This window comes from Tachypleus tridentatus, chromosome 12 (genome assembly GCF_004210375.1).
Source record: "Tachypleus tridentatus isolate NWPU-2018 chromosome 12, ASM421037v1, whole genome shotgun sequence".
NCBI classification, from domain to species: Eukaryota; Metazoa; Arthropoda; class Merostomata; order Xiphosura; family Limulidae; genus Tachypleus; species Tachypleus tridentatus.
In genome coordinates, this window is record NC_134836.1 from 58,076,437 (window position 1) to 58,099,109 (window position 22,673).

General features: G+C 30.0%; 1 protein-coding gene across 2 annotated transcripts; it reads left to right on the forward strand.

Annotated features, from left to right (window-relative positions):
• The first annotated feature begins 58 nt into the window (after nucleotides 1-58).
• Nucleotides 59-20,356, forward strand: LOC143233375 (fasciclin-2-like). Of its 2 annotated transcripts, XM_076469560.1 has the most exons (9): nucleotides 59-241; nucleotides 2,675-2,774; nucleotides 3,599-3,772; nucleotides 4,410-4,666; nucleotides 7,159-7,351; nucleotides 11,622-11,850; nucleotides 13,982-14,050; nucleotides 15,604-15,699; nucleotides 18,349-20,356. In XM_076469560.1, exons 1-9 carry the CDS (start codon nucleotides 86-88, stop codon nucleotides 18,404-18,406), a joined length of 1,332 nt encoding a protein of 443 aa, XP_076325675.1. In that variant the 5' UTR covers nucleotides 59-85; the 3' UTR covers nucleotides 18,407-20,356. The 2 variants fall into 2 exon arrangements, with proteins under 2 accessions (XP_076325675.1, XP_076325676.1); XM_076469561.1 differs by lacking the exon at nucleotides 13,982-14,050 and having other exon boundaries at nucleotides 18,349-19,309.
• The last annotated feature ends 2,317 nt before the right edge of the window (nucleotides 20,357-22,673 follow it).

The following is a 22,673-nucleotide window of genomic DNA, read 5'->3' on the forward strand; positions in this document are numbered from 1 at the left end:
AGTTATTCTTATGTATAATTAACATTTTTCACTCTTACAAATCTGTTAACAGTTAAGCCCAGTAAGTACTCCAAAGTCAAAGTTCATGAAAACATGGAGTGAATACTCGGTCAATCTAACCTGCATTGCTGATGCCATTCCAAATGCAACTATTCAGTGGTCTTTTAATGGACAAGAGATTAAGTCTGACCAGAGTGAAACTTACACTATTTATGGGAAAGGAGGATACAGTAACTTGCTTGTAAGTGTTAATGTTTTTTGTTTATTAGATTAAAAGATTAAGTTGCTTCAACAGATAATATAGTATAATCAGTAGGCTAACAGTATGTCAGTATTTGTAACATCTCAAATTCAGATTGAAGTTCCAAAATCTTATTATTTTATAACAAAATAATTGTGTTCTTTAAACCCATAATATTTTGCACATTTTGCAAAATTTATTTTCATGATATCCTAGTAATTATTACCATACGCAATAAAATTTCTGGACTGTTTATGTAAGGTGGGTAATTGCATTGTTAGAATTAGTTTTCAACAAAAGAGACATAACTATTATCAGACACTGTCACTATTTGATGTTTAGGAGTTAAATTAATTCACAGTTGAAGTGGCTTCCATTAAAAATGTTTTATTTGGAATATATTTTTACAGCTTACATTCTCAAAGAAACTGAACAAACTTGTATGCTGAATCAATGATTAGTTTTACCGTAAATCTCAAGTGTTCCCAATCATTACTTAATCTATATATAAAAACGGCTCATTTTGGTTGAGAAAATATTTTACGTAGAAGAGTGAACAACGTTTTGACCTTCTTCGGTCATCGTCAGGTTCACAAAGAAAGAAAGAGGTAACTGACCAGAAGCTGACCACATGTTTGAAAGGGGCTGTGTAACTGAGTGTAGGAATGTAGAGGGCGGTGTTAGATGTTTGAATATATAATTTTATATTATTTATTTTATTATATTTAATATAGATATACAGGTGTTCCTTTGTATTGGTTTATTTTGAGTTTAAGTTGTTGTATAAGTAAGGCTTCTTTAATTTTGTGTTTATTTCTTTATTTAGTATTTGAGTGTTTTCTATGGTTATGTTGTGTTTATTTGACTTGCAGTGTTCGAAAACATGTGAAAGTGACTTTTTTGTGTTCTTTGAATCTGGTTAACTCTACTTGATTAGTATTTATTCACGGAAAATAAAACTCTGCTAGAAAAGGTTACTAAACCAACAAAATGAGATAACCATACCTTGTTTTTCATGTTAAAATTACTAAAAAATTCTAGAGTGTTAAATCTAACCTGTTCTTTCAGTTAAATGGTACATGCTGTTTCAGTTTTATTCTGATGGATTCAGAAACTTTTGTGTGCATATAATATCAGTTTTCTTTTAAATTAACCAAGATTTTTTATTCACAAAAATTTAGTGATTTGTCAAGTTGAAATTGTGTGAACAGCTAAGAAAGTACATTATATACATGCTACAAAATAAAGAAAAAAAATTTAAAAGTGTTATTAATTAGTTTATGAAGGAACAAAAAAGAAGATACTGGTTATATATTTGTTAAAGATGCGTTAATTGGTTCCACACATTTTCCACAAAGCAACACTAGTAGCTATTTGTGTATAGCTACCCCTAATTTTCATTTAATAGACTAGAGGGAAAACAGATATTCAACGTGCCTATTTCTAACTCTAAATCTAACTGAATAGTTGGATTTGACTGTCACTTTTTATAATCTATTGACAGCATCAAAGGGTGGAATGTACTTTGTGCCAGTTAGTGGACTGGGAATCGTGAGCTCTCAGATTCATAGTTCAAATGCTAAACATTATGCAAGCATTTATTAGAGACATTTGAATATTGTAACTCACTAATTCATAAGGAATATAAATAGATAGTCATCAGGTTGGGTTACAGTTTCCAAAAGTAAATTATTATATCATTTAAAAGTTTGTCATACTAAGTTCTTTTTTAAAAATGCAATTTTCTTTACATATGAATTATCAACAATGTTTGAAGTCATATCTTACAAATATTGGAAGGGGTATTTTTTATTCTAATTAGATAGTTTTAAATGCATACCTGTCTTCATCAGTTTTTTCTCATGAAAGCAATATGTGTATTATAAAAAAATTGTATACAAAAAAACTGAAATCTTAACCATACACTATAATCACACTATTTTTTAGCTGCAGCATAATGGCTTATAGAATGGTTTTGTCTTTTCTTTTAGTTCATAACTCCACCTCTTAATTGATTTTGAGATATAATTACAGCCAGGGTATTGAAGATTCCCTCATGTTAAATTTTTTATTTATATATGGACATTGAAAGAACCTAATGATTTGATTCAAATTTATTTATTTATCTGGTTTCAAAGTCATGCACATTTCTATGCTTAGAAGTAACAAGTTAATTAACTTTAATTGTACATGATGTCAACATGTTACTTTTCTTTTGTTCCTGGCCCTCTTGTGGTTAGTTTGATGGTTTATAATGGTAAAACCCAAGATTTAAAACCTGTAGGGGAAATACATAGATATCCCACTATATTGCTTTATGTTTAACAACAAATAAATTAATAATTTATATGCATTAAAAAATCATCCAATTAGAATAAATCGTCTTGAAAGATTTTAGAAGTAAACTGTAACAAGAGATGTTTTGTGTTACAGGTGAAACCTTCTTCCAAAACAAATGTATATGGTTCTTACAAATGTGAGGGAGTTAACATTCATGGGAAAGACAACATTATTATCCAGTTAACTGAATCATGTAAGTTCAGCATCATTAATAAATAATGATGGCACTTTTCAACTTTAAGATGTTTTTGTTTACTTGTTCTGTTCATATACATACACTTTTTTGAATGCTGTAAACTAGCAGACATATTGTAGGGTTTTTGTTTTCAATTTTGTAATTTCCTAAATATTTTGTAATTTTATTGATTAAGATTAGTTTACTGTGTTATTTGAAAGCACACTAAAAATAACAAAAATGTTACTGTAAATTTAAGAAAATGGTAAACTTTAAAAATTTTACAAAAGAAATGTTTTTAATTAATTAAATCTATGATGTTTTATCTTCAACTAATGTATGGCTAACAACAAATATGTTAATAATGAGGATAATGGAAATGGTGGAAACTGTTAGAGAAAAAAAGAACCTTAATACTTAAAAAGACATACCAAATATATCAGTTATTATGACCAGCAAGTTTTTTTTTTTACTTATGCTATTTGCTAAAAAAAAGTTGAAAATAAAAAAGTTTGCATTTGACTTTGGCCTGGTCAGACATTGTTTTGAAAACCAATTTCCACATACAGTGGAAGGCTTGTGAAAAAATTTTCAGAGTGTCTACTTTAATATTGACCTCTCTGTCCTCTGTAAGTACTTGTTAGAATGGGAACTGTGTAGGTGGGCAATACTGCTTTCCCATTGCTAACAGATTAAACATGATCAGTGACAGAGAAAGAACCTTCAGGGTCATCTTGAATCTTGCAGTATCATTTGTGCAATTAATTTTTAGTTTAGATAATTATAAGTAACAATGAAAATTATAGTATCTCCATAATTTATGAGGTGGTATTTCTCTTAAGCTGTCCCAAAAAAATTGTTTGAAGTGATTTACAAAGATGTTACATCTACAACAATCTCCTTTGAGTTTGTGGGCCCTAAGGATGATGGAGGTATGCCTATTACTTCATACTTGGTGGAATACAGACAAGAAACTGATTTACCAGAAAATTCTAAAATAAAAGAAATGACAAAAGGTTAGTAATTTTAGTTACTTTGTTTGTTTTTATTCTTAGTTTAACTTTGAATCTTTTCTTTCTTTGCTTCTGTTTCATCAATTTCAGTGACAGTTTTAGCAAGCCACAAATATTTTAATTGGCCCTATATCCAATATTTAATTGTTCCCTGCTGAGACAATGTTAAGTCTCCTGATTTACAGTGCTAAAACCAAGGGTTTGATTTCCTTGGTAGACACAGCAAATAGCCCAATGTGGCTTTGTTATAAAAAAAATCACACAACATTTAATTAAATAATACTGTGTTGTAGTGTCAAATAAAAGATAAGTAATAAATAAATTAACACAGTAATATATTTCTGTGAAGAGAGGGCTTTGACTGTGACATGTAATTAAAGAGTGGTGTCTCAGTATTGCATTAATATGAAAGTGTTTCATAGTTAATTTCTATTAATCATGTGTATAATTTCTGTATATCATGCTATATCAAGGCATCTGGACCATTAGGTGGTGACCAAAAGTTACAATGAATAGGTACATGCCCATTTCTGATTTAAATAGTATATTAATAACACATTATATTCTTGTGGTGTAAAAGTCAATAAACGTATTTAGTTAAGTTTAATCACAGAATAAAATGTTTTACCTTTCTGTACAGGAACAACTTACATTCTGGAAAGCCTGAAACCAAGAACTACCTACATTTTTCGATTTGCAGCGAAGAATGCAGTTGGCACAGGGATGTGGCTTGACAGAGGATCATGGACAATGCCAAAAGAATCAACCCCTGACCCACCAACAATTATTTCACCCCCAGGAAACATAAGTGCATTTCCAGACAAAGTAGTGATTAGATGGACTATAAACCAAGACAATGGAAAGCCGATTGAACTTTATCAGTTACGCTACTTTAGGGTATAGGTCACAGTATCAGTTATATTAAGTTTTTTTACAGTTTTATTTAGGAAAAATAATGAATGTTACTTTTGAAGTTTTTACACTTTGAAATATTGCATAATAACAATTCATTTAGTTATATCTGTGGGATTAAAAATTCATACTGCAGAAAAAGACATAAAAAGTTAGTATTATAAGCTAGTTTATTGAATCCATAGTGAAATAACATATGTGTATGCTTAGACTACTATTATTATGCATAGATTCAGAGATACAATAGACAACAGTGGTACTAACACTTTTTTATCAATATTCTAATAAAATACTTCTGTGTACAATACAGTGGAGCACTGTTAAGCCGCGGTATTTGGGGGGTTAACCTGCTTAACCGCGGCTTAAACCTCTGTGACTGAAAAGCCGAAGTCGCCAACAGCTCCGCTGAGGAGCCTCATCCGGGCCATTGCGTGATCATTATAATATCAATAAATATCCCCTTGAAGTTATAAAACCAGGATTAAATTCTTAAGCCGCGTTTTTACACATTCTTAAATTAGCGGTGAGCCGTGATAATCCTTGCTCACATCGCTCACAAGACTTGCTACAGCGGCTTAAGCGATTTCGCAGTTTACTGGTCCGCGGCTTAATGGCGCTCCACTGTAATTACTACATTCTTACACTATATCATAACACAGAATTGTACATGGAAAGTTCTAAATGTATTGACACATTTTTCTATACATATTTATAATCGTATGAATATACATGGTTAGGTATTAGAAGTCAGGATTATCTATGTGAAAGTAATTTAATCACACTTTACTTTTTGTGTGGGTACCATCATTGCATGCATCAGTAGATTTTTTCCCAAACAATTTCGTGTTTCTTCATAAAATTGTTAACGAAATATTTCTTTACCAGTTATGTTGCTTTCCAGAGAGTCACATAAGAACAGGTCCTCTTCAGTAGCCTTATTAAACCTGTAGCATCAATTTTCTTACTAAATGTGTACATTATAACATATTTTATTCAAGGTTTAATAAGTGTCTTTCCAATAGCATGCACTTCTCCAGCAAGCTTATATGATAACTTACCCTGCAAGATGTCTCGGTTGCATTTTTATTGCCTCTTTTAGAAATTTTAATCAGAGAATGTTTGCAATTATCAATTGTATTAAGTTTCTTCCTCAAAAAAAATTATGTTGTTCATTTATGTTCATTGTGGTTTGTTTCCAAATGCCTATGAAGTTTATCAGGAACCAATGAACTGCTTGATAGTATTTTATTACACACCATGCACCGTGCATCAGGACAATCTTTATTTCCAACACACATAAGACCAAATGACAAATAACTTTTGTTTTGGTAGTTTATCACTTGTTTCTAATTTAATTCTTTTACCTGGATTTTTGTTTTTTTCACCTTCAACAATTCACTGCTAGTAATAGAGTTTCTACCAATGAAAGATTGAGAACATTCATTCTTATTTTGAACTCTCTCGATATCATGATCATTTATTTCAATTTTTTGGGGGTAAGAAAGGCTTTGTTTTTCACAATTTCTGTTTTCAGCTATTTACATTTATTGGACTTAAAGTATGAATAAAAACACTTTTGTTTCGATTGGGGACTTGTATAGACACTAGACATGTGAAATATTGGTGAAGAGAGTATGCTGTGTATGTAACACCCTCTGCACCCATATATTGCAGTGCCAACAAATACGTATGCGATACCAGATATGTATATTATTTGTTTATTTACCTATTTAATATGTATTATGAATTTTACATTTTTATGCTTATAATATATCTTAGGTACAAACCTCTCCACTAAGATATTATATAGAATAATTTTGGGATCTTCTATAATTCTTCAACTTGAAATCGTTATTATCTAATTCTAGTCCACAGAAAATATTTCATAACAAGTCATGATCATACAAAAAGTGTTAAATATTTTATTAAAAATTAAAATTATGATTTTCTCAAAGAGCACCTATTAATCTCAAACGAAACACCAGTATTCTGCAGAACATAGTTTGGGAAACACTGCTGTCATGTAATGAAATATACATTTGGTTCAGTATGGTTTTTCCTTTATTTGGGTCTGAGTCACTTGTGTGCATAGGTTTGCTAATGAATTTGCATGATAGCACACAACTCTGTATTTCATTACTAATTTGTTTACAGTCTGACAAATTAATAACACATGTGGGAACCCTGCCTCCATTTCATCAAAATGATACATTTTTTGAACAGTCTTTTAAGATACTTTGTGCACTTTGTAATGCCCTCGTTATGAAGAGCCTACATCAATTTTCAGCTATTCTCAAAATGCATCATCAGTCCAACAAGTTGTAAAGTTTTTCTTGTTTTCACTTTACTCTCACTGAGTCCCTTCTATTTTTTATATCTTTTCTAATCTTCACATTTGTTGCAGTTTTTATTCAGTACATTATTGAATTCCTGAGTTTTCTATAAAACATTTCATTTGAGGTTGTTTTTTTTATAAGATCATAAAAGACAGTGAAGACAAATGGAAGCAAAATGGTCAAGTCAAGATAGTGAAGCTTGAAGATAATTGGCAAAGAGCCCAGTATATTATAACTGGATTGGAACCCAAAACCTACTACAAGGTTCAATTGAGAGCCAAAAATGAGATTGGTTACAGTGACGATGAAACAAGGATTTTCCAAACAGCTGAAGGTAAGAGTTTGTATAACATTGTGTGTAACAGCTGAATGTAAGAGTTTGTATAACATTGTGTGTAACAGCTGAAGGTAATAGTTTGTGTAACATTGTGTATAACAGCTGAAGGTAAGAGTTTGTGTAACATTGTGTGTAACAGCTGAATGTAAGAGTTTGTATAACATTGTGTGTAACAGCTGAATGTAAGAGTTTGTATAACATTGTGTGTAACAGCTGAAGGTAATAGTTTGTGTAACATTGTGTATAACAGCTGAATGTAAGAGTTTGTGTAACATTGTGTGTAACAGCTGAATGTAAGAGTTTGTATAACATTGTGTGTAACAGCTGAATGTAAGAGTTTGTATAACATTGTGTGTAACAGCTGAATGTAAGAGTTTGTGTAACATTGTGTATAACAGCTGAATGTAAGAGTTTGTGTAACATTGTGTATAACAGCTGAAGGTAAGAGTTTGTGTAACATTGTGTATAACAGATGAAGGTAAGAGTTTGTATAACATTATTGCAACAGCAGAATGTAAGAGTTTGTATAACATTGTGTATAACAGCTGAAGGTAAGAGTTTGTATAACATTGTGTGTAACAGCTGAAGATAAGAGTTTGTGTAACAGTGGCATTGTGTATAACAGCTGAAGGTAAGAGTTTGTGTAACATTGTGTATAACAGCTGAAGGTAAGAGTTTGTGTAACATTGTGTATAACAGCTGAAGGTAAGAGTTTGTGTAACATTGTGTATAACAGCTGAAGGTAAGAGTTTGTGTAACATTGTGTGTAACAGCTGAATGTAAGAGTTTGTATAACATTGTGTGTAACAGCTGAAGGTAAGAGTTTGTGTAACATTGTGTGTAACAGCTGAATGTAAGAGTTTGTGTAACATTGTGTGTAACAGCTGAAGGTAAGAGTTTGTGTAACATTGTGTGTAACAGCCGAAGGCAAGAGTTTGTGTAACATTGTGTATAACAGCTGAAGGCAAGAGTTTGTGTAACATTGTGTATAACAGCTGAAGGCAAGAGTTTGTGTAACATTGTGTATAACAGCTGAAGGTGAGAGTTTGTATAACATTGTGTATAACAGATGAAGGTAAGAGTTTGTGTAACATTGTGTATAACAGATGAAGGTAAGAGTTTGTGTAACATTGTGTGTAACAGCTGAATGTAAGAGTTTGTATAACATTGTGTATAACAGCTGAAGGTAAGAGTTTGTATAACATTGTGTGTAACAGCTGAAGATAAGAGTTTGTGTAACAGTGGCATTGTGTATAACAGCTGAAGGTAAGAGTTTGTGTAACATTGTGCATAACAGCCGAAGGCAAGAGTTTGTGTAACATCAGGTATAACAGCTGAAGGTAAGAGTTTGTGTAACATCAGTGTATAACAGCTGAACGTAAGAGTTTGTGTAACATTGGTATAACAGCTGAATGTAAGAGTTTGTGTAACATTGTGTATAACAGCTGAAGGTAAGAGTTTGTGTAACATTGTGTGTAACAGCTGAATGTAAGAGTTTGTGTAACATTGTGTATAACAGCTGAAGGTAAGAGTTTGTGTAACATTGTGTGTAACAGCTGAATGTAAGAGTTTGTATAACATTGTGTGTAACAGCTGAAGGTAAGAGTTTGTGTAACATTGTGTATAACAGCTAAAGGTAATAGTTTGTGTAACATTGTGTATAACAGCTGAAGGTAAGAGTTTGTGTAACATTGTGTATAACAGCTGAAGGTAAGAGTTTGTGTAACATTGTGTATAACAGCTGAAGGTAAGAGTTTGTGTAACATTGTGTATAACAGCTGAAGGTAAGAGTTTGTGTAACATTGTGTATAACAGCTGAAGGTAAGAGTTTGTGTAACATTGTGTATAACAGCTGAAGGTAAGAGTTTGTGTAACAGTGGCATTGTGTATAACAGCTGAAGGTAAGAGTTTGTGTAACAGTGGCATTGTGTATAATCCTGGAATTCTTCAGAATTTTAGTAATAACAGAAGTTTATGACAGAGCCAACTATTGTGCACGTTACCAATCACAAACAATATGTTCAAATAAATAAGGACAAGAAATATGCATTTTTTAAATCAAATTTTAGTAGCTGTTTCAATCAATATTAAATACGACTATAAAGTCTATTAACTATAAATTGTAATCTAAGTTTATTAAAACAGTTTTCTATAAGTTTGATAATGCTACCTGGTAGGTAGTTGTTTTAAAAAAATAAGGAAATTACAGTTGTTTGTTTATACATTGTGTTACACCTGATTCTATTTATCCTTGAACCAGCTTTAATGATGATATAATTGTTTAACATATCATAATAAACAGTATAATAAGGCTTGTAAGCTTTATTAATAGTTACAGCTTGGTACGTGTTTTAAGTTATAAACAGAAACACTTAGCAATAACTCACTAGTTTTGTCATTGATTGCATCACATTAGGTTAATTCAAAGAGTTATTACAGAGTTGATCTTTAGTTTTGTATATATTTTAAATAGGTATTTCACTACATATTTTTCATAAGCATACTTATCAACTTGTGTCTTTTCAATGAAATAAAGAACGTTTTAACACTAACTTTACGAAAAAACTTTCTTGGTGTTAAACAAAACAGAAAGTTAGCAACATCAGGAACTATGTACATATAATCTGTTTTAAATGCTTAACACCAGTGAATGGACATAATAACTGATAAAAATCATACTAGATAACAAATTCCTTTTTTACACAATCTTCATAATTATTTCATTTCAGATTTCAGAACAGAAGTGCCTAAAAATAGCCATTTTTTCCATCAATAAATTTTGGTCTACATTATAAAAATCTGGTGCAATAGAATAGTATGGTAACAACGTAAAATGGTAACAGTTGATAAAAGACTTTTAACATGTTTATACTTGATCTTTAAAGGAAGGATGTGGTCTAATAGAATGCACAGTCGTTATATGCTCTGTGTATACAATCATAAAGAGGCCTTCAGTATTCTGATATTGTGTTTGTATAAATATAATAAAACTTGTATACATGAATCATGTAGTTAAGTGTAAAACTTGTATACATGAATCATGTAGTTATGTAAAACTTGTATACATGAGTCAATGAGTTAAGTGTAAAACTTGTATACATGAGTCATGTAGTTAAGTGTAAAACTTGTATACATGAGTCATGTAGTTAAGTGTAAAACTTGTATACATGAGTCGTAGTTAAGTGTAAAACTTGTATACATGAGTCGTAGTTAAGTGTAAAACTTGTATACATGAGTCGTAGTTAAGTGTAAAACTTGTATATATGAGTCGTAGTTAAGTGTAAAACTTGTATACATGAGTCATGTAGTTAAGTGTAAAACTTGTATACATGAGTCGTAGTTAAGTGTAAAACTTGTATACATGAGTCGTAGTTAAGTGTAAAACTTGTATGCATGAGTCATGTAGTTAAGTGTAAAACTTGTATGCATAAGTCATGTAGTTAAGTGTAAAACTTGTATGCATGAGTCATGTAGTTAAGTGTAAAACTTGTATACATGAGTCATGTAGTTAAGTGTAAAACTTGTATACATGAGTCATAGTTAAGTGTAAAACTTGTATACATGAGTCATGTAGTTAAGTGTAAAACTTGTATACATGAGTCGTAGTTAAGTGTAAAACTTGTATACATGAGTCATGTAGTTAAGTGTAAAACTTGTATACATGAGTCGTAGTTAAGTGTAAAACTTGTATACATGAGTCGTAGTTAAGTGTAAAACTTGTATACATGAGTCGTAGTTAAGTGTAAAACTTGTATACATGAGTCATGTATTTAAGTGTAAAACTTGTATGCATGAGTCATGTAGTTAAGTGTAAAACTTGTATGCATGAGTCATGTAGTTAAGTGTAAAACTTGTATGCATGAGTCATGTAGTTAAGTGTAAAACTTGTATACATGAGTCATGTAGTTAAGTGTAAAACTTGTATACATGAGTCATGTAGTTAAGTGTAAAACTTGTATGCATGAGTCATGTAGTTAAGTGTAAAACTTGTATACATGAGTCATGCAGTTAAATGGTCAACTTGTATGCATGAGTCATGTGGTTAAGTGTAAAACTTGTATACATGAGTCATGCAGTTAAATGTACAACTTGTATGCATGAGTCATGTGGTTAAGTGTAAAACTTGTATACATGAGTCATGTGGTTAAGTAACATGATTAGTTTTATTCTTAGTTATTCATTTTTTTTATACAGACTTCCTTTGTTTGATTATAAAAAATACTGGAATTCCATCTCATTTATTTGGCCTTTTTCCATGTGACATTAGGGACTATGAACAGTCATCAGCCCCTGACCCATGAAAAAGGAACAGTTTCTAATACTGTAATAATCGTAGTTGTGGTGGTTGTTATTCTCTTGACACTTATCACCATTGATGTAACATGCTCTTTCCGCTACCAGTGGGGATTGCTACACTTACTAAGGAACAATGTCTGTGGCAAAAATTCTGATAGCAACAGAAATGAAAAAAATGTCTCTGATGAAGAGAAGGGGAGGTAAGAACAGTTTTGGTTAATGGAAGAATCTTTGTATTATTTGAATCCGGGTGATATATGAATCTATAACATGATCAAAAATATTGTTTACAGTGAGAGTATCCAGGTAATGAAACAGTACATTTTTGTCTATATGTATGAATATAAAGAAAAACATGTTTGTTCAGCTACAATCTTTTACCAGGGTGACTTGCTCTGATTGGTCGTTAATAATAACTAGTAACTATTTATAAGTGTAAAAAGAAATATTCTAACAATTTACTAAGTGAATTTGCATTCATGTAATAATTAATTGTCACTAATTTTCTAATTTCAACTTGTGAAACTGCATCCAATGGTTTATCTTTTAGCAGTGTTGTTAGAATTCCCTAAAGATCATGAAATATTTTATTACTGTCTTTCTTTACTATGAGACTTAAGTAACAAATGAACTCACAAATATTTCTTATTATTCAAATAAGTATAAATGGGACCTTATTTTGTATGTAGATATTTTGAGTGATACCTGACATAAGAGGTTAAAGTATAATATAATTGTCATGGGAAAATTTGGAATTTTGGTGTTATTTCAACTTTCAATTGCTTCTTTATGTACATGTTTAAATACAGTTTGAAACATCTGTAAATGGATTATGGAATAATCAAATGGAAGTTTAAGAATTCATGTCAGAAACAGTTTCTAATTTGTCATCTGCTTGAGCTTTTTTTAATAAGTTGGTACCATCACAAATATCAGTTGAAACTGTGTCTTTTATCTTATATATATATATAATTTTTTAAAAATATGTTTCAGTTATTTAAACTGACCAATAATTTAGTTGTAGTGTTTATTTGAAGTTCACTGGCTTATCTATGTTGTTGAAGCAGTAGAATTGTTGTTGTTGCACACTGTAATGATAAACTAACTATGGCATTTAATCACAAAGTAAAAGATCAAATTAATCAATTTTATAAAAATGTTTTCCATACGTTTCTTGCAATTAAAATAAATATAAGTTGGGCTACACTTTATACTTAGATGGTTTGGTTTATGTTAGAACATAAAAGGTAAATAGTATAATGACATGGTAATACAAACATATAGAATCTTGTGTAAAATAAGAGGTATGTGATAGTTTGCCAAACCATGTGTTCCTACAAATAAGATTAGAGTTTTAAAATGTTATTAAATCATAGTTAAAGAGAGTATTAAGTACTTAAAACTTAAGTAAAATTAAGAACTCTTAAGACTACTAAAGAATAATTTGGTTTGTTATTTTAATAGCAAGTGTAAACTGTTATATTTTAGGGCAAAAATGTTAAGATATTGTCAACCAACTTTATTTTTGGTATAACCTGTGTTTTGTTTATTTTAAATCTGAATGTCAATTTTTCAGTATGTAGACAAGGAAAATATATCTTGATAACGTAAATACTTTGAGATAACTGCTCTAAGAGCAGCCATATGAACATTCATTAGGCCATGTTTTTCTCAAGCATTTCTAAATAAAATATTCATTATTTTACTTATTATAGATTGAAAAAAAAATGTTAACATTTCATAACATCATGTTTTTCTCTAAAAATTCTCTAAATACATCTGAATAAAATATCCATTATTTTGGTTATTATTGATTCAAAATATGTATGTTAATATTTCTTGTTTACTAATATTTTGGATGTTTCTTTATAGAGCTGGGTGATTAGTTTAATTATCATAATTATGATGAAATTGACTACTGTTATAAAAATAATCATCTATTAAAAACTTGTGTTGATTATTATTGTTTTAAATTATTCCAACTATGGAAGTAATTAAAATATTGGTATTATGATATCTCATTATTTTCAATGACTTTAAAGTTATTCATTATTCAGCTTAATTGTTAGTGAGTGTCATGAATTATGAAAATAAGCAATTAGTTGAAATTTGTAATTTTACTCATTGCTATTTTTGATTAATACAACATTTCTAGTTTTGTATGAATAACTGTTAATTTAAAGTAATCAAAAAATAAGCCTGACAATTAATCTACTCGTAAATTACACTAATTTCCCAGTTCTAACTCCCTAGGACAAGGATAACAAGTCAAGCTGTTACTTATAGTTTTTCTAATTGTTTATACTTAATATAATACTTGGATTTCTTCAGTTTCCAAGCAAACATGGATGAAGTTAAAACTACAGATGAAGCTATTAACTCAGCATCTCCAGTTGACATGTAAGCAATCTGGCTCTGTTTTCTACATGTGTGTGAAAGCATAAATGCATCTGTGACTATTTTATTCGACTGATGTATATTGTGTGTAGATAATTTAGTTGTTGTCTTATAATGTGAAGATAAACTTGGCTTCAATCCTAAACTACTGAACATATTCATTCATTCATCTTTGTTCTGCCATAGACAGGTTGGACTCAAAGCACAAAATATCGATCAAGCTGTTATTTTAAGTCACATCTTCTTCTCCACTGTTACCCATCTTCTGCCCTATTCATCAGATCCTCCTCATCTTGTAGCATAATTCTGTTGTTTTTTTCATTCAGGGATATTTTCTTCCATTATTTAAAATTTGTTTAATCTCGCTTTGTTCTCTAATTTTAAGCCCAATCTGTTTCTTTTATTTTCCTATTTTTTCCAGTGAATTTCATGGCATGCTCTCTAATAATTATCCAATTCTTTGCTGTTCATCTCATTTTCTTCATTCTACACTAAACTCACATTTCACAACTTTCTGATTTTCTATATATGTCACTACATTCTACATGTTGTATTTATTTTTCTTCAGTTTTCTGTTCAGTTTTTTGTTAAAAGATGTTTCTTCATTCAGTATATTTATTTTTCCATTGCAGGTTTTAATTTTGTTTCTTTGACTCAATAAAGACTTTCCAAATTCACATATAAATCTTTGGAAGAAATAAATCATTAACATTTCTGATTTTTCTGTGTGCAGTGAACTTGTAAAGCTTACTATAAGTTTGTCAAATTTCATGTACATACATGTAGTAAATTCAGAACTGTAGTAAACATTACTAATGCCATGCACATAAATTAAAGATCTCCAGGACCTTACATGTTGAACTACTTATGACTAAAACTGTTATCCTTAGTTAATGTAAATTAACTAGTATTTTGTAAATGGTAATAATCTAGTGTGAAATTAACCAAAAATATATCATTTAGAATCCGCAAAATGCCAGTTCAACAATTAATTTTATATATTATTTAGAATCGGCAAAATGCCAGTTCAACAATTAATTTTATTTGTCATGACACAAATTAATTAAGCTGAACAAATCTGAATCAGCTGAAAATAATAATGAGAAATCATAACAGCAATATTTTAATTCTTGGATAGTTGGAATAAAAACAAATTAGAAATATCAAAACTTATTTTCAGTTCTGTGATTATTTTTGTGACATTATTTTAATTTTGAGTATATGATAATTTTAGGAAACACGAATCAATTATATTGAGTTAATCACGTAATTTTATATCAAACACTTAATAATGTTTATGGTGTAACATGTTAAAATCTTTTCATGTATAGAAATAAGTTACGTGGGTTAATAGACTTACTAAGTACTTGTCCAGTGCTTTGTGGTTAGATAGTTTGTTCATTTACACTGTTAAAGTCATTCCCTTAACTTTTTACCAAATAGAGATCAACCTTGAATAATCAAACTTTCTTTATATAAGCATCAAATATTCCCGATGTGTCTTTATGAGATACTTAGCACTCTTTGTAATAAATTAGTAATGTATTCTGTTTCAGTGAAAAGAACCTACTTCACAAGACTGATGACAAACCAGTAATGACAAAAGATCTAGAGGCAGCTGAAGAAGACACACCAATGATTCCACAAAACAGGTATCTATTTGTTAACTCGAAGACTGTTGTAGAAACATATAGAAAGGATGGGATTTCTAAGGTACCAAAGTACCATCCTTTTAATCTTAATACTTTTACTACTCCATAAAAGGCTATAAACCTTAAAGCTTAACACACATAAAAATAGTTAACCAAACGTTTTGTGGTCAAAGCAAGAATGATTACTCTTTGGTGGCAAGTTTTAGTACATTATCTTGAATCCATTAATTTTTCACTGCTATAAGCTGTAACTGATTGAAACCTAGTGAAGTTCAATATATGTGTAACTATACAAATATACTGCATCAGGTGGATTGGAAAATATGGGTCGCATCATCCTTTCAGCTCTAACCTATAGAAAAACCCAATGCTTTAACTGTTTGGAGCTGTTTCTCATAATCAGCCATATTGCTGACAGGCTGATATAGTAGTTATAATTGTGCTTCTGTGCATGTTACCAAGTTGGATGACATCTTCTCTTTCTTTGCTTCTTCATAAATAGCCATCTTCGTCTTTATCCATTGGATAACAAGAGTACTAGATGGTGTTGTATATCTTTGAACAAAATGTACCAATGTATGATAATATTTTATCAAAAAATAGGACTAAGTGTTAAAACGTTGGGTTCATTTGGAACAGAAACTCATTAATATCTGCATACTTGAATTTATTTATGCAGAAATTCCTATTTGCATAAAAAAATCAGGTTTAAATCAGATAGTCTGAACAAACATTTACTCACTTTTAAACAAACTTGTCCAGGCTGTCAGCCTAGTCAATGTTGTGCAATAAAATTGTACTCTTGCAATAATGTGATCCAATGCTCATTTAAAGCTTCCAGTTCTGTACATTTCAAGAATTATTTCAATGATTTGTCATGCCTTGGACAGAACATTCAGAACCATACAGGTAGTGTTAAAAATACTTAAAATATGCAGCTACTTCAAGAAGTTCTTTCCTTATGTTATAATAATAGTGTTGTATCGGCATGAGTGCAGAACTCACACATACTGTAACACATATAATATACATTGCCCTGTATTTGTACTTTTTAAAAAATATATATAACCTGACTCACGAATTACTGTTTAACAAAATTCAAAAGAGGTGAACTTCACAGGCTTACATTTTGTGAATAACCTGACTCACGAATTACTGTTTAACAAAATTCAAAAGAGGTGAACTTCACAGGCTTACATTTTGTGAAAATTTCTAAATAAAAGTTTTTGTGAGTACACAGTTTCCTATAGTTCTGAAAGACAACACAGTTTGTTGTCCATGTCTGTTGGTTACACTTTATATAAATAATTTGTTTTTTTAGGAATCTAAGGTAGACACAGGTTTTGGAATCCAAAAAAACACTATGAAAATAAAATTACGTGAATACCACAAAATAAAAAAATGTTCATTTTGAAAACCTTCTTGACCCACAATTTAACTTAGGTGTGGTTAAAGCAGCTGGATAAGTGGAACATTACCAATGTGAAAAAGAAAAGACAGACTACATTTAGTATGTAGAAATATATACTTTCATAAAACCTCTACTTAAATACTTAGCATGAAGCAAAATGAAAATCTCCAAACTCTTACAACTTCTGAATCTAAGTACAGTTTTAATTTACGTTCTTACTTTGAGCAAAAGTTGAAATAGACAGGACTTGTCTATTAGTGAATGGATAGAGCTCTTTAAGCACATGTTTTCTAGGCTATGGTTAGATAGAAAATCTTATTTTGTATTTAAAGGATTAATTTATTATCAAGTTAATAAAGTTAGTTTAAGGCCGTTCACACTTGCTGTGGTTAGTATATTTGTCATTAGAAATAATGATTGGAACAATGCCTTGTTTGCATTATTAAACCACTTTGATATGGATAGTATATAGACAACATATATTTCCCAATTTTCAGTCACAGTTAATGGAGTCTTGAAATACTAGAATAATCATCACCCAAACATAAGACTTAGAGTTTAACATGAACAGTAGTGCAGTTTGCTGTTTTTCGTATATAATCAACAAGGCTGTTCTAATGTTGGTAGTTATTCTAAACTGGTTATTGTGATATTTTTTGTTTACAAGTGATTTAAATGAATATGAGAGCAGTAATAGTTAATTTCAGTCCTGGATAGAATAAATCTTGAGAGAGAAATCAAAAGTGTGATCAAATTCGTTGTGAGAACGTTGTTTGTTTTATTTTCCATTTCAGGTATTTAATACCTAAAATAAGACAGTGTCTGTTATTTACAAATTTAAATATTCAAGTTTTGCACAGGAATATGTAAGCTCTATTATTAAGAGCCTGCCTTCACTCATGAGGAAATGTGCTTTTGGCAACATGAAAATTTATCTAGAATTGCATTACACATTTCAACTAAATGTAATGCTACTGTCATTAGTGATAGCTTTGTGTTTATTATCTGTTACTTAAAGTTTGTGTAAGGCTGATGGTTGTGAATCTGAAGACAAAAATAAACCAGTAAGATCTGGTGATACCACATCCACTTGAACTATATTCTGGCTCTATTGCTTTCATATTTCTGTTCAGTCTTGATGTGTCAGAATTTTGTTAAGAAGAATACAACTTTCATATTTTCTGTGTTAATCTGGCAACTGTAATTTCATTAATACATGTATTACTTCCATCTTACAGTGAGTATAACACTGTGATAGAAGAGGAAGGAAAAAAACAAACACACCAAGGAGTCTAAAACAAGCCTACAGTAGCAGCAATATTGCTCATTCTTTTCATCGGTTTACCAAAGGCCACTTACCAATTTTTGAAACAGATTTTTTTTATAATTTTATTTAAAGATATAAAATATTTTTATGCATTGCTAGACATGAAAAACAAGTGAAGGAAATGAACCATAAGCAATTTGACTTATTGGTCATAAACTGCTTAAAGTTTTACTTGGGTAAATTCATAAGTTTGATGCATACTGTTAGGGGTTTTGATACAAAAATCTGCTGTATAAGATTTTTTCCCCCTAATTCCACAGTTCTCTGCATTCACAAATTGCAAGCTGTTTTTCATTTGTTAATATGGACAAAATATTCTAATACTGATTGTATTTTGTCTTGGAGGTTATTTCATTGATACTTTAATTTTATTTTTTTCATTTTGTTCATTAAAAGTATTATTCATGTTTTTGTAGAAGGTTACTGTGTTTCATTCTCTCATATGTGTTTGTAAATTGTATTCATTATCTGTGCTAATGCAACCATTTAGTTGGATGCTGAGGAACTTTTTGTGGAGTGCAAAAAAAACACCAATAAACGTTTCTTTTATTTTTAATATGTACTTCATAGTGCAAAGAAAGTATTTCAGTTATTGTGATTAATATGCTTCTGGTAGAAATGAAATCAAAATTATTTTTTGAGGCTCTTTAAAAGATCAAAAATATTACTATTGTCTATGATACTTTATCGTGTGCTTGTTTATCAACAGCTTAGTTGAACTTGGATTCAGTGTTGTAACCTGCTAGTCACAGTTATATTAAGTTAATCCTAGCAGTCAACATTGAAAGTTATGTGTCCTTGTTGTTAATATAAAGTTTCTTACATATTACTTTGTATGTTGTGCACATAAAAGAGACTTAATATTCTAGTCTTGTTGTGGTCAAACTTTAGTACATGTGCTGTTTAAGTCCGTCCAATAAATGTGAACTTAAGACCAAATAAATCAAACTTTTATCCCCTCTTGGTCATTTTTTAAAGAAAAACTGTTATATTGGCTTCTTTCAGAGAACAGTTTTGAACTGTTTGAAAGTTTCTTGGAATAACATTCTTGCCATTATCATTGTAGTTGATGTACGTTTGTACCTTATATGAAAAGTACAACAATATATGTAAAATATTGTTTAAACATTTAAGACTAAATATTTAAAATGATTTTAACATCATGCAGCTGAAGGACTTTTAGGGTTATAAAGATTTAAAATGAATATAAATCTGTGAATATAAAACCCTGCCACTGAATGAATACAACATTAACATAAGGAGTAATTATGTTCTTACGTATTAGGAATAAGAAAATGGTACATTAGGCTGCTAATTTTTTGTAATCGTGAGAAGAAGCCCTCAAAATCAAGAGAGAAAATATAATTAACACACTTACTAATTAATATTGTTCATCACCATTAGTTTAACCATCTACATTTTTATTAAATGCATAAAGTATTTTTTTTACAAGATAGCTGAGAGTCAGGTTAACTATATTGTGAATAATTGAAGCAGGTAAATTATCCACTTTCACATTTGGCATCTTAATGTTAAAATGTTCTTTACATATTTTTGTATGATATCCCATTTTTTGGTATTACTAAAAGTCTCAACTGAAACTGATTAATAATACATTGCAGTACATAAGTTCAGTTTGATTGTATTTGTACTTAATGATGTATTGTGATAAACCAATTATTGGTATAATCTTTCATATTTGGTAGATCAATCTTGTCCAAGATTATTTTCTCCTCTCAAATAAATTTAAATGTTAAAAAAAAAGTAATACATCACCTTCACTAATGTGCTTTTTTAAAAAAAAATCACGATTTTTACCCGTTTATTGTGTGTATTTGTAAGTTTATATGAACAAAAATTTTCTATCCTGTTGTACTACATAAATGTGTATGAGAATAAATCAGTCTTCAGAATTGTCAGTATTGTCGAGTCTTCTCTCATGCAGGCATTTAACGCTTTCATGTAACTTTGTAGAGAATGTGGACTGACATTTGAAATACCAGATATCGTAAAATTCATTTTTACATTCCTCATTACAGTTGGTATTAAAACAAAAACAAAAATTACAATCTTTAATATTCAATATAGACAGATATCTTTTTTCCTTGCTGATGAAATTGTATATTTATGTACATTACAAAACGATAGTTTTAAAGAAATTATTTTCTCTCTTTCATTTTTGTATTGATTAACTGAGTTCTATAGCAAATAATTTTAAAAAGGCACTTAAAATTTTATATTATATTTCAAATTGATCAATATTTTAGTAGCAGCTAATTAAAGCTCCAACCTTAAGAAATTAAAAGCATATGTGTAATTTAGTGAATAGTTTTAGCATGCTTATAATTATAATTTTTCAGGAAGATAATGACATTTGGATCACAATTTTATCATAGGCTTTTATCATTTGAAACTGTTCTTGTTTGACAATTATAGTAATTTGGAAGTACGTTTTTATAAAGCTAATAATACTAGCTAGTCATACACTAGTTATCACCATTTTCCCTTAAACTACGTCTGCTGTGTCTGTTGTAACAATTGAATCTCGAGTTTTATAATTAAATGCCCTTAAGTTTCCTTGTGATCCACCATAAGATTCACGTGAAAGGGATAATCTTACATGTAGTATACCACACTTTTATATGTTGTATATCCATTTATATCTTATTAAAGAATTAAACACTTTTTAAGATTAAGTTATTGTTTTATATGTACATACACATATATTGGTTGATTGTAATAACAGAGAAAATATTTGTTTTCAACAATTACTTTCACTTATTCCAACACTTTTCTTCTAGTTCATAACATTCATTACTAGTTTATTCATTAATTATGTAATCATTTCAGTGAGTTTATCCATCTGTTTGTATATATTTAAAAGCAACACCTTCATCTTCAAATGTCTAACTAAGAAACTTTAACTTACTGAGCTGTTCAGATGCCATAATTATTATGATTATATTCAACTTTCTACTCCACCTCATCTTCTATAAATAAGCTTGTTCTGTTCTCTACATTTACATAAATGTGTAATGTACTTACCTTCTGACCAATGGCTCTTAGTTTAATGGCCCCAGCATTTTATATACAATGGAGTTCTTTCTGGGAAGGGAGAATGACATGGAAAAAAAACCTGTAGGTAGGCATAACCTCACATTCACTTAGACAGTAGTTGGTAATACTGCTCAAGTTGTACAGTTTAGTATAAGCGTTCATTTATTTTATTACAAAGCCTTCTAGTGGTCTAGACAATATATTCTTCATATTCAATGGATGCTGTTCATCTGAAAGTTCATAAGCCTATTACAATTACATACTGTTAAAAAACTCATTTCAACTGAATTAGTGAATATAGCTTTTCTTAATAATATACAAAATAGTGCCTAATTAGGGCACAACTAGATTAACAGTTTCCTTTCAAACATCTAACAGAACGGGTAAAGTATGAAGTTTTAAAACACAGGTTTGGATTATCTTTAATAAGAACAGCAATAAACTACTCAATTTATTTAATGTTCTCAACTTCTGCTTTAAACAAGATTTGTAAAATCAATTTATTTAATGTTCTCAACTTCTGCTTTAAAGAAGATTTGTAAAACAGTTCAAGTGTTCTTTAAAAAGTGAAGTAGTGAAACTTCCTAAATGTGAAGAGAGTCCAACAAAAGTGGATTTTAACACACTTTATTGGTGTTGAGATGAATAAGAAAGGGTTCATCAAACTTCAGCATCAAGTATATCCTTTTTTTACCAACAAAAGTGGATTTTAACACACTTTGTTGGTGTTGAGATGAATAACAAAGGGTTCACCAAACTTCAGCATAAAGTATATCCTTTTTTTTACCAACAAAAGTGGATTTTAACACACTTTATTGGTGTTGAGATGAATAAGAAAGGGTTCACCAAACTTCAGCATCAAGTATATCCTTTTTTTACCAACAAAAGTGGATTTTAACACACTTTATTGGTGTTGAGATGAATAAGAAAGGGTTCACCAAACTTCAGCATCAAGTATATCCTTTTTTTACCAACAAAAGTGGATTTTAACACACTTTGTTGGTCTTGAGATGAATAAGAAAGGGTTCATCAAACTTCAGCATCAAGTATATCCTTTTTTTACCAACAAAAGTGGATTTTAACACACTTTATTGGTGTTGAGATGAATAAGAAAGGGTTCACCAAACTTCAGCATCAAGTATATCCTTTTTTTTACCAACAAAAGTAGATTTTAACACA